Below are 11742 nucleotides of genomic sequence, written 5' to 3'. Positions count from 1 at the left end.
AAGAAACGACAAGTTTATCAGTCGTCGTTGGCCTGTTGGATCGTAGCGCCGCAACCGACGCAGTGGGTCTCTGGCGCCCAGTACACTGAAAGGAAAGCCCTGGGGACCTGGGGAGACTCGGCGGCCGTGCTCCTCGGGCCGGGGCGCTGGCTGCTGCGCCGGGCGCGCGGAAGCACCCGGGGCCGGGCCAGCGCCCCCTGCGTCCTCACCCGGGCAGCGGCCCCGCCGGAGGAGAAACCCGGGTCGCCGCCGCCACCACCGCCACCACCACCACCACCGCCTCCTCAGTTTCCTGGTCTCCGTAGCTGCAGCCGCTCCCTCTGTCGCCTCTCGAGGAAGGGAGAGAGGCAGGGGGCATCGCGGGGCCTCGGCGGATGCTCCCCCCGCCGCCTCTCGGGCTGCGCCTCCTCGCGGGGATGAAGCACCGGCCGTGAACATGGAGGTGACCTGCCTTCTACTTCTGGCTCTGATCCCCTTCCACTGCCGAGGACAAGGAGTCTACGGTAAGAGCCCGTGTCCCGCTGCACTCTGGCTTAGCACCGAGCGGAAACTTTGCAAGAGGCGCAAAGTGCGCGCTGCCGGGGTTTGATGGGGGACCCCGGCTCGCACTCTGGAGTGGTTCTCTGGATCCCCGCCCTGTTCCTGGGCTCGAGTAGATCGAGCTAGCTGTTTCGGAGCGCGGAGACGGGTCGTAGGGTCTGGCGTGAAGCTGGCGATGCCAGGGAGAGGTACCCAAAACCCTGTCAGGGGTGGGAGTGACTCGGAACCCTGGAGAGCACCCAGTTAGCTCCCGAGACTCCGACAGACCCCAACCCGGGGGCTGGGGCAGACACTTGCACCGAAACCTGGTTCGGTCTCCGGAGTGGAAGGAAGCTGAGTGATGCGCAACCGGGAGTTGCGCGCGGCTTGCGGGAAAGCTGGCTACCGGCACCACCGCCGAGCCGCGGGCTGCCTTCCCCGATCTCGGGGAGGCTTCGCTTCTTTTACACGCTTCTTGACAGCTCGGGCGGATGCCACATCTCCTGGATCCGGCGCCGAAAACCCGTCATCCCTTTTCGGACCGCTCCCGAGCCAGCTCTTCCTGTCCCCGGTATCCAGCTACAAAACCCCAGCTCCACCTTCCTTCTCCGTGTGTGTATGTGTGTGTGTGTGTGCACACACGCGCGCGCGCGCGCGCTCACACACACACACACACACACGCACACACACACACTCAGCCACCGTCCGCAGGAAACGCAAATTCGTCACGCACCCTGTCACTACGTGTCGAAACTCTGCCTCCTGCCCCTCAGCTTTGCTCCCACGTCCCCAAGCCTCGCTCCAGAGCACCAAGGGGACTCCACTCACTCTTTCTTTTTCTTCCGTGGGTTTTCTCTGGGAAAGGCCCCGAGAGCAGGCATCATTCCTCTCAGGGACCCTCCTTCCGAGTTCTATCGCCTGAAGAAAAAAGTCAGTCGCTGGGGCCAGCGGCCCTTACTTTGCCTTCTCCTGACTGCAGGGCACTCTGTGTGGGCCACTTTTTAATGATGTGTAGCTGGAGTGGGGCGGATTCTCTTTCTTTCTCTAAGCTTGAGGGCCTACTTACTTGCCTTTAGATCCGGAGTTTGCCGTCTTATCGGTGGGGGTCGGGGGCTTTGTCCCTCCTCCGCCCCCCATACACTTTTGGCTACTAGCCTCAGGCGCAGATGCTAAATGCCTTGGGGGAGGGGCTCACAAGAGGGAGAGGTGCCTTGAGGGGTTTCTAGAAGGTGACTTGCTAGCTGGCTTGGACTTAATTCCCTGGGGAGGCTGGCCCAGGCATCTGGCCAAACTCCGTTTCTTAATTAGTTTGTGTGTCTCTTACTGCCTGGTCCTTTACATAGGCCAGGAAAGGAAAGGAGGAAGAATGTAGCAGGGACTGAGAGGCTGGCTTATGGGGAGGAGGTGGTTCCCACAGGCCTCAGCCTCCCCAGTGCAGAGACATCAGGGATGGGAGAGTGTCCATTTTCTTCTTTCCCCCAAAGGTTTCCCTACAGCCGTGATCACTGTCTGCTTAAGAGGTAGCCTAAAGAGGGACATCAATCAGGCCTTTTCCTCTTTCTCACCACACCCCAAGGGGCTCTGGAGAGTGACTGAGAGCCCTTCTGTTTGCTGGGGTCCATCACCTTGTCCCCGCTCTGAGTGCCGTTGGGTGGTGGGTCTGGCAAGCCCATCTCCTAGCCGTCCTTCTTTTCCATCCCCTCCACCTTTTCCAGCCTTCTCCAGGGTTGCATGGGGGCACGTCCTCAGGATGTGCCTCTGAGTCTAGCCTGGAAACCAGGCTAGGGTGTGGACAGGGAGTGGGATATAGGCACAGTGGTCTCTGAACCCCTGATTTCTGAGTACTTTTTAAAAGATTTTATTTATTTTTAGAGAGAGGAGAAGGAAAAGAGAAAAAGAGGGAGTGAAATAGCGATGTGTAGGAGAAACGTCACTCTGCTGCCTCTTGCTGGCTCCCAACTGGGGACCTGGCCAGGAATTGAACTGGTGACCTTTCGGTTTACAGGCTGGTGCTCAATCCACTGAGCACCAGCAGCCAGGGCTGCTATACCCTTTCCTTGGTATTTTCTCCTCTCCATGTGCCTGGATCCAAGCTGCTCTCACTCAGAGTGAGTTAGGTGGGTTGTGTGCATTGGGGCCAACCCTGGACTCTTGGGTAGCATTCTTTCCACCTGCCCTTTGAGAGTGTGCCTCCAGGGAAGACTGGGGCCTCAGGGGATTTGCTGGATGGAAAGTCTTTATGGAGGAGGATAGAGAGAGGAAGACCTATACTGAGGAGGAGGATGGCAAGAGGCTAATGAGTTCTTTGTGATGCTAGAAGCTTTGTCCACATACAGCAGAAGGGAGAATGAGGGTAGGCCTGGGTCTAGGATAAGAAATAGTATGGAGAACTGGCTTTTGGCTCCCTCCCCCACTTTCCCTCTATCCCCAAAGCAGGTGAAGCAGTTTGAGAAAGAGTAAAACGTGGGGTGAGAAGTGGTCACTAGCATCCATCACTATATGCCAGCACCCAGCATGGCACCTGCACACAGCAGGAGCTCAGCAATATTTGTTGTAAAAATGTAGGGCCATGGTCTGGAGGGAGTTCGAATAAGTGATTCTTCAAATTCTTCCTTTCCAATAAATCTGTCTAAGATGGTTTGTGGCATGGTAGTCTGGCATTCTTTGAGGGTCTCTGCTTCGGGTGCGTCACAGAGTCTTAGGCTGGCAGCGGTAGGGGTCCTCAAGGAGAAGAGGGTGGAAGCCAAGTGCTGTCCTGGCAGTGAAGATGAAGGCAGTTTTTACTCAAGACCTACAAAAAAAAGAAGTGTAAGAGTAGCCTGGGGAGGGAACACTCAGCCCCTGCCCCCCTGCCCCCAGGCCAGTGTGGCTGAGGGAGGGGCATGTTAGCCAGGCTGGAAGCTGAACGGAAGAGGGGAAGAGCAGGATGTGGAGGGCAGACCCATCATGACTTGGCCTGAGCTGTGAGCCTCTGCTGGGGCTGGTAGAAGGCAGAGGCCTGGAGCCCTATGCCAGGCTTCCCTCTGAGGGTCCTCTTGCCGGCTCTGAGCTGCGCTGTCTGCCATAGGACCATAGAAGCGCTGTCGGCCCAGCCAGGTGGCTTCGCTCTTCTTTGGGGCACAGATGCTACAGCAGCAGAGCACTAGGACAGATGGTCCATTTGGAGCTGGTTCCCTCTTTCCTCTTTGCCTCCCAGTCTCCTGGCCCAGTTTGTGGTGCTACAGGGTGGATCCTATAAGCTGCTTTCTGGCAGCCCAGTGTGGGGGGCTGGCCCCAGAGGCCTAGTTCTGGGCAAAGGAAGTAGCTCAGTGAAGGAGGAGTATCCTTTGTGAGGACAGCATCAGAAATCGCCTCCCCTGTCTTCCTTATGTCCTCCCATAGCTGCTGGACCTCCAGCGAGGGGCAGATTGAAGGGATTCTTCTCCCTTACAAAAGCACAACAAACCCCTGGATTATTTAATATGCAGGAGTGGGAATTGACATTATCCTTAAGACAGGTTGTTTGCAACTTACTGGTGGAAGTCAAAATATTTCACTAAAGGTGTCATCAGAAACTACTATCCTATGCTAATTTTTGTGGGAACATGAAGACAGATGTTGAATAATTTGACAAGAGCAACATAGCTTACAGAATTATCACCAAGTCAGGGTTTTCTCCCCTCCTCTGAGGGGCACAGAGAAGGAATTTCAGGAAGTGTATCTCCCAATGCCGTCCTCTGGGTGTTGATCTAGGTGTGGACACTCTTGGGATTTTCACTGGAATTTCTACCCCATGCCTTGAAACTGCCTGTCCAGATTGGACTCTCCCCTTGGAGAAGGCATCGCATTAGAAACTCTGGTACCCTGAGGGCTAACAGAAAGCTTAGGGTTTTCCAAATGTCCTCAAGAAGCTCCATTCCTCTGTCCTTCCTTCCTTCTCGGTTGTAGCAACTGCGTGAGGGAGAGCGCCTTGTGTCCCCAAATCCAGGCTGTTTTATTGGCTTTACCAGCATTGTCTGTACACCCCCTCAATTGATGTTGGCCCCTGAGGCTGCCTGAGGGCTCTCCAGTTCTGGAGTCAGTGCGAAGAGCCCCCTTAGGGTCAAGATCTGCAAGATTTTTCATTTTATGACTCTGTGCTTCCTGGCTGGTGGGGGTCCTAGGGGGTGGTGGGGGTGGTTAGGGAGGATTTTATTAGTCAGGAAAGCACGGTTGACGAGGCGCTGCGGACATGCCAAGGGCCTCCTTGTAATTGGCCGGGCTTGGCTGTGAGCTGCTGGGGCCGGGTGGCAAAGCCTCATTTAAAGCCTGGTATTAGCTCTGCTTTTCTGGAACATGGAGGGACGGGCGGGGGGCTCCATAGGGAGAATGGAGGGAGCTAATCACAGCAGCCAAGGCCGGCAAATGAATGATGCAGGAAATCAATACCTGGGTGCGGGAGTGGAAATCCGGGCAGTGGTTGCAGCCGTGGCTTCTCTGGCTGCCCAGGAGGCACAGGAGAGCCTGGAAGGAGTGAGACAGAGGCAAGAGTGCTGTGCACCCTCCTCTCCACTTCACATCCTCCCCACACTGCCCCCAGCTCTGCCCTCCTCCCCATCCCCACTCCTGCCTTGTGGCTGGGCTCAAAGAGCTTGGGCCAGGAGATGCCCCACGCAGCAAAGACAAGGGACCTGGGAGATGGAACCTTGGTCCCCTCAGTCTTGGAAGAGCCCTGCCCGGCTCCTACCTGCCTCTGTTCAAAGCCTGCCTAGGCTCCAGGTTCTGGGGTGTGTGCCTGAGGACCCAGCCCTGTGCACAGGGCACTGCTACTCCAGATGTGACCAGCAGGGGGCGGCCTTGGCCGCCACATTGCTTATTGCTTCTCCTAGGTTCCCTTGGCCTCAAGACTCAGGAAGGATGACACTCTTAATACCTTAGCCTGGGGTCCACGGGAGACGCCTTAGGCCTTCTACAGCTCCTTTCCTCCCTCCAGCTCCTGTTTCCCCTCCCAATGTCCCAGGGCATTCGCTTGTGGCCAAAGTCACACTTCCTGCCCCCTAACCCAGAAGAAAGCTGTCTGGGGGCTGATGGTGGGAGGCTCAGCTTCCTGGGCTCATGTCCAGGTAGAGCTGTGTGCAGAGCAGAGGCTTGAGCCCTGCCAGCGTTGCCTCTTTGTGAACCTGGGGTGTGGCGCCTGCCCTGCATCTTCCCCACCATTGTCAGAAGGCTCTGCTTTGCAGGCATGCATCTGCTGATGGCAGGTACTAGATGCTAAGGGGCCCCTATTGAGTTTAAATGCTGATATGGAGGTAAAAGTAATGCTTAAATCAAAGAAGTGAATCCTTTTTTTAAAAAAAAATTACAAAACAATGAAATCTCCCTTTCCCCAGGTCTATGAATAACACGTGCTCTTTATAAAACAATCAGAGACTACATAAAAATATAAGAAAGAAGGCAAAATTCACTTGACATTCTTCCATGCCTTTAGTGATGGTTCTTTCTGGCATCTCTTTGTGCAAAGAGGACCAAACTTTTCAGGGAGAATCATTGGTTATGACAACAATCCAGAAGAGGTATATGAGTGCCACAGGCCTTACCAAGCATTTTCACAACTCTCCCTCCATTGATTACATAACATTCTGAGAAGTCAGCATAGTAGGCCCTATTGCCCCCATTTAACAGACGTGGAAACGCAGTTGGGCACACAGCTGGCAAGGAGTGGCTCTGAGATTCCATTCCAGTGGATCTTCTGATTTGGGGGCAGGAAAGCAGTATGGTGTGCCCCTCACCATTCATTAAATATCACTTAGTGTGCCCCACGAGCCAGGCCCTGTTCTGAGAATTGACAGGGCCCCTGAGAAGATGGAGGTTCTGCCCTCAGGGGGAAGGGTGGGGAAATCACACACAAGCTGGTGGTTCCTGGAAGATCTTGATAAATGCCATGTGGCAAGGGCAGTTAAAGGGCTGTGGGAATTCGAAGGGAAGGGAGATTACTTTCAAGGCTTTGTGGAGAACGGGGCACTTGGACTGTCCTTGACAAAGAGAAGAAAGAACTGAGAAAGGCGTCCCAGGAGGAGGCAAAGGCATAGAGGAGAAAGAACCTCAGTGTGTGGGGAACAGTTCACTCTGCTGGGCTGGAGCATAGGATGGAAGGGAACTGAGACAGTCAGCGTTGGAAGAGTAAAGGCATCATAATAAAAATCACTAACGTTTACTGCCAAGCAGAGATCGTGCAAGTGCATTGTCTTTGTTCTTTCTCAGCACACCCCCTGAGAGAGTCATTCATAGCCCATTTTACCGATGAGTACACTGAGCGCTCAGGAAGAAGTTCCTTGTCCAAGTGGCAGAGCTGGGCTTAAACCCAGATCTGCTGATGGCAAAGCCTTGGCTTGGAGGGAGTAGGCTGGACTCCTGGGCTTGAGAGAAGCTGATGGGAGGGCCGTGAGCAGGGAAATGGGTTGATGTGAGCTGTATTTCAGGCTGGGTAGCCGTGCGGCGGTGTGTTCGAGGAGGCCAGGGTCAGGAGGAGGGAGACCGGTCGGGAGGTCCTGCAGTTGTCCAGGGGAGTCATATGAGAACTTGGTCCAGGGCGGCAGCCCTGAGAATGGATAGGAGGGACTGGGCACAAGAATTGCATTCATTCCACAAACATATGAGGAAAGACTCTGTGTGGAGCTCTTGAGATATTTGGGGAGAAACAAGTTCTTGCTTTCTTGGAGTTTACACTCATATTGAGGGGAGACAGGCAATAAACGAGTCAATGAATAAGTATGAAATGTATCCTATGGTGATGAGTTCTGTGAAAAAGGGGTAAAACACCCAAGGGGCAAGGAGTGGTAGACTGTGGTTCTAATTCATATATAACGGTCAGGAGAGGACTCCCTGAGTAGATGCCCCCAGAACAGAGACCTGAAGATGCCTGAGGAAGAGGGAGAAAGCCTGGTGGATATCTGCAGGAAGTAGAGTCCAGACAGAACAGCCAATGCAAAGGCCCTGGAGTAGGAGCATGCCTGGCTTGTTCAGCCACAAGGAAGAGTCAGGATGGCTGGAATGGAGGCGGCCATGGGGAGAGTGGCTGGGGCCAGATTGTTGCAGGCTATGTAAGGACTGTGTAAGGCTGTGTGGGGGCTTTGGCTTTTACTCTGAGTGAGGTGAGGAGCCATTGGCAGGGTTTTGAGCAGAGGGGGAACATGAACTGGCACCTTTTTAATAGAATCCCACTGGCTGCCATGTGGAGAATAGACTGTGGGGCGTTGGGTATAGGGGAAGGAAGCCAGTTAGAGACTCTTGCAAAAGGCGAGAAATGAGACCATACAATCTTTAGGTCCTAAACATGCTTCACGAAGAGCTCAGGCAAGGGATAGGAGCTGAAAATGGCCCTGAGGTGTGGCGCTGGGAGGCTCGGCACACCATGGCGTTGAGGGAGAGCAAGAGGCACAGGAAGTCAAGACAGGTCTGGGACAGTGCAGTGAAGTAGTTCAGAGCCTGGACTTCTGGTGAGAAACCTGGGTCTGATGCCCAGCTCTGCCTGTACCAGCTCTGAGAGCCCAAGTTCCATCTGCTTCCTGAGGGGTGGCTTGTCCACGGGTCAGATGGAGACCATTGTACCTGCCTACCTGCCGCGTGGGTTTGTGATGAGGTAGGGCCGGGGGAGCCAGGGGAGCTTGCGCTGAGCGAAGCCATAATAGATAGCTTTATTTTCCCGACAATGCCAGTGCATTTTAAACTTCATGGGGTTCTGATGTGAGATGTCTGGGAGATATGTTGTTGGGGCTGGTGAAGTGAGTGCTGGTACTCAGGACACAGATCCACTCTGAAGAGGTAGATTCACACATCTGAGCTTGTGTGCACAGCACTGAAGCCAGGAAGTGGAATAAAATTGCCAGGAAAGAGTGGAGTGAGAGAGGACACTGGGCTGAGACCAGCAGTTTGGGGCGGGAGGAGAAAGTCCCGACAGAGCAGGTGGTCTCAGAGAGGTAGAAGGAGACCTGAGAGGGAATAGGGACTGGAAAGCCAGGGGAAAGGATGGAGTCTGGGGGAGGAAGGGCATCTGAAGTGGTAGAGGAGGTGGAGGAAGGGCCATCTGGGGACTGGGAGGTTGGCAGGGAGGCAGCTGCAGCCAGAACGGCCCCTTAAGGCCCAGCGGGAGGGCCCCGGGGGTTTTCAGATCCTGACCCAGTGGGCCTGGGCTAGGCCGAGCGCCTGCGTTTCTAACACACCTCGGCGTGGTGCCAGTGCTGCGGGGCGCAGATCAGTCTTTGAATGGCAAGGGCGCACGGGAAGGAGGACTGGACGCACATGGGCAGACCGTGGGTTGGAGGGCCAGGTGGGCAGTGTGCTGCCTCTGAGAGACCCTGGACCAATGGCTCACCTCGCTGAGCCTCAGTTTCCCTGTCTGAAAGACTGGTTCAGGCACACCCACCCCTTGGAGTTAGAGAGGAGCCCGAGTGGTAGCACTTTGAAAACTCTCAGGCTGACTGTGGGGACTCTGTTTCACGGGTGGCAGACAGATGGCGGGGAGCCCTGGGTGTGGGTGGCCTGTGGAAGCCAGAGGTGCAGGTTGTGCTTTTGAGAGATGTGGCAGTCCAGCGAAGGCCGATGGCAGTTCCCCCTAGAAGGTCTAGCTCCCAGCTGCGGGCCTGTGGGAGGCTGGGGCTGCAGGGGTGAGTGACGTCAGTGCAGGAGTGGCTGGGGGTGTGTGGGGCTGGGGGGTGGGGCAACTCGGCAAGCAGGACTTAGCTGTCTTTGGAGATTGTACCTGAGGTTCTTCTTGGTTCCTTTCCAGTCCCAGAAACCCAGCCGAAGCAGCCTTGGATTACCTGGCGGATTGGAAGCTGTGTAGAGGAGTGCTTCTCAGCCCTGGTGGCCTGTCAGAACCACCTGGAGAGCTCTTTCCACAGCAGATGCCTGGCTGCGCCCCGGACCTCCTGAATCAGAAACTCTGCAGGAGGCGTCGAGGCAGCTGTGGTCGCAAGAGCTCTCCAGTTGGTTCTCAGGCACAGCTGGTGTAGACAGTGCATCAGAATGAGTCAGGCCCAAACAGCTGTCTTCTTCCCTGGGGTTTTCTGAGGGCATTTCTGAATTCTCCAGGTCGCTGCCCAAGCTTTGTTTCAGACAAGCTCATTTGGACCCTGGGGTCTTTAAAAAATCACACACGTATTATTTTTAAAATTATGAACAAGGAGACTTTCTATTTTAATAGTGGTAGCTGGAAGGTCCAGGTCAGGAGCTCGGGACACTGGCCCCTTGCCCTGCTTCTACCCAGGGAATTTCCAGTCCCAAACCTAGAGAGACTGAAAGAAACTGCCCCATTTGAAATGCTGCATTCATTGATTTGCAATAGGTAAATCCTGTTACCTTTCTGAAATATGGCCCTTTTGTTTATTCTCTCCCCTGTTTGGTTTATAAACAAATGAAAATCTCAGAACTGAACTACATTGTAGCAATTCAATGTAACCCAAGCAAATAGTTCAGGAGAACCTGCTAACTCTCTGGAAGGGTGGTAGGCGCTGTGGCTGCAGGGGTGAAGGCACCTGCCCCCAAGGAGCTCAGGGTGGAGTGGGAGAATGCACCCCTTTCCAAGGCCCTCATTTTTCAGAGGGAGAAGCTTGAGCGACTTGCCAAAGGCCCTGCCGTCGGCAGGCCAGGATTTGAACTCAAGCTTACCTAATGCCAAGTCTAGTGCCTGCCTGCTGCTCTGAGTGTGAGGCTCCTCCGGGCAGGATCGGGCTGGTTTTTCTTCCCTGGGCTGTACTGTGAGGAGTTAGGGATCTCTTTCTGTTGCTGGAAACAAAGACCTGATGACAGAGGCTCCAACAAATTAAAGCTGACTTTCTTAAGTTCGGAGGTAGGCTGTCTGTCCACAGCTGCTGTGATGGCTCCTTGGTCCCTGGAGGTCAGGCTCCTGTCAGCTTTTTGCTCTGCTCTGCTTACAGTGCTGGTTCCCAAATGGCTTCATATTAGAATTACCTGGGGAGTGTTTAAAAATCCCGAGGCCTAGGTCATACCTCTTACCAATTAAATTAGAATACCTGGGAGTAGGAAACAAGAATTAGCACTTTTTAAAAAAGATCCCCAGGTGACTCCAATATGCAGCAAAGTTTGGGAACACCTTCTTTTGAGCATTTTGCCTCACAGTCACCAAAGGGCCGCTGGGGCTCAGCCATCATGACACATTCTAGGTAGGAAGGAGAGAGAGACGTTTAAAAGAACAGGCCTACCAGCTGAGTCACTTCCTGTAAAGAGCTTCTCCAGAAACCCTCTCTCGATTACTTCTGCTTATATCTCATGAGCCATTCTTAGCTGCAAGGGAAGCTGAGAAGGGCACTTTCTCACCTAAGAGAGTATCAGGGTTTAGTTAGAAAAAAGGGGAGAATGGATATTGGGTGGGTAATATGCAGTCTTTACCACAAATCTCCACCTCATGGTCAGTTGGTGTTTCTTGAAATGAAAGAAAATTAGGTAGATGTGAATGCTGCTCTCCTGCATCTCCCCCAACCCTGGCAGCCTAGCTCAGTGGGGTGGGGTGCTCTGGCTGCTCTGAGGGTGCCCAGAAGGAACTTCATAGAAGACTGGGAGCAGAGCAGGGGAGAGACTTGCTTGGGGTCACCCAGGCATTCATGGAGGGTCCCGGCTTCCCGTCTGCCAGAACTCTCCTTCCCTCCTCCCACACCATGCCCTGTGCTCACTTTGTGAAGTTGTTGATTTCTGCTGGTTGGTACCTCTCTCCTCTGGCAAGTGGCTCCTTTCAGTACCAGCCACAGGAGACCTCTGTGGAATTTTGGGGAACAGAAACTAAGAGGCTGTGCCAGAAGCCATGGGCTAGAGAGTACTGTAGAGCTGATCTAGCTCATCTTTCTGCCTCTTGGCAGGCCCACACCCATATGAGACCTGGGAAGTGCACCTCTGTTTGCTCAGTATCTCTAGTACTTTGCTGTTGGGAAGTTCTCATTGTCTGACCTTCATTCAACTTGCTGTAACATAACCTCTTATCAGAAAGATTCAGGAGCTGAGGCCTCTAAGCTGAACTTGATTATTTCCTTGGCCTTGAGACTTTCCCTCTGTGATTGTAAAGAAACTCTTAATGAGGCACTCTTTCCTATCTCTGAGAGGGACATCAGGAAGGTAGTGGTGGGGAGGGAGTTAGATTTTAGTGGCCTCACCTACCTGGGTTTGGTTCTGGTGTTCTGGTAAAATGGTGAGCTTGGAGAGGTCAGTTTATTTTCCAGCAAAATACATGAGTGCACCAGGCAGGCTAAAGTTCTG

At 53.9% G+C, this 11742-nt stretch overlaps 1 protein-coding gene across 1 annotated transcript in view; it reads left to right on the top strand.

The window, feature by feature from the left end:
* The first annotated feature begins 310 nt into the window (after positions 1-310).
* The window catches only part of MDGA1 (MAM domain containing glycosylphosphatidylinositol anchor 1), a 54864-nt gene continuing 43432 nt past the window's right edge, over positions 311-11742 (top strand). The window contains exon 1 of the mRNA XM_054569312.1: positions 311-503. Coding sequence (XP_054425287.1) covers positions 437-503 — 67 coding nt within the window. The 5' untranslated portion in view covers positions 311-436. The remainder of the gene's footprint in view (positions 504-11742) is intronic.

The sequence above is a fragment of the Pteronotus mesoamericanus genome, unplaced genomic scaffold (assembly GCF_021234165.1).
Source record: "Pteronotus mesoamericanus isolate MK-2021 breed Mesoamerican mustached bat unplaced genomic scaffold, CSHL_Meso_final contig_20, whole genome shotgun sequence".
Lineage (NCBI taxonomy): Eukaryota > Metazoa > Chordata > Mammalia > Chiroptera > Mormoopidae > Pteronotus > Pteronotus mesoamericanus.
This window is presented reverse-complemented; position numbering and strand designations above follow the sequence as displayed.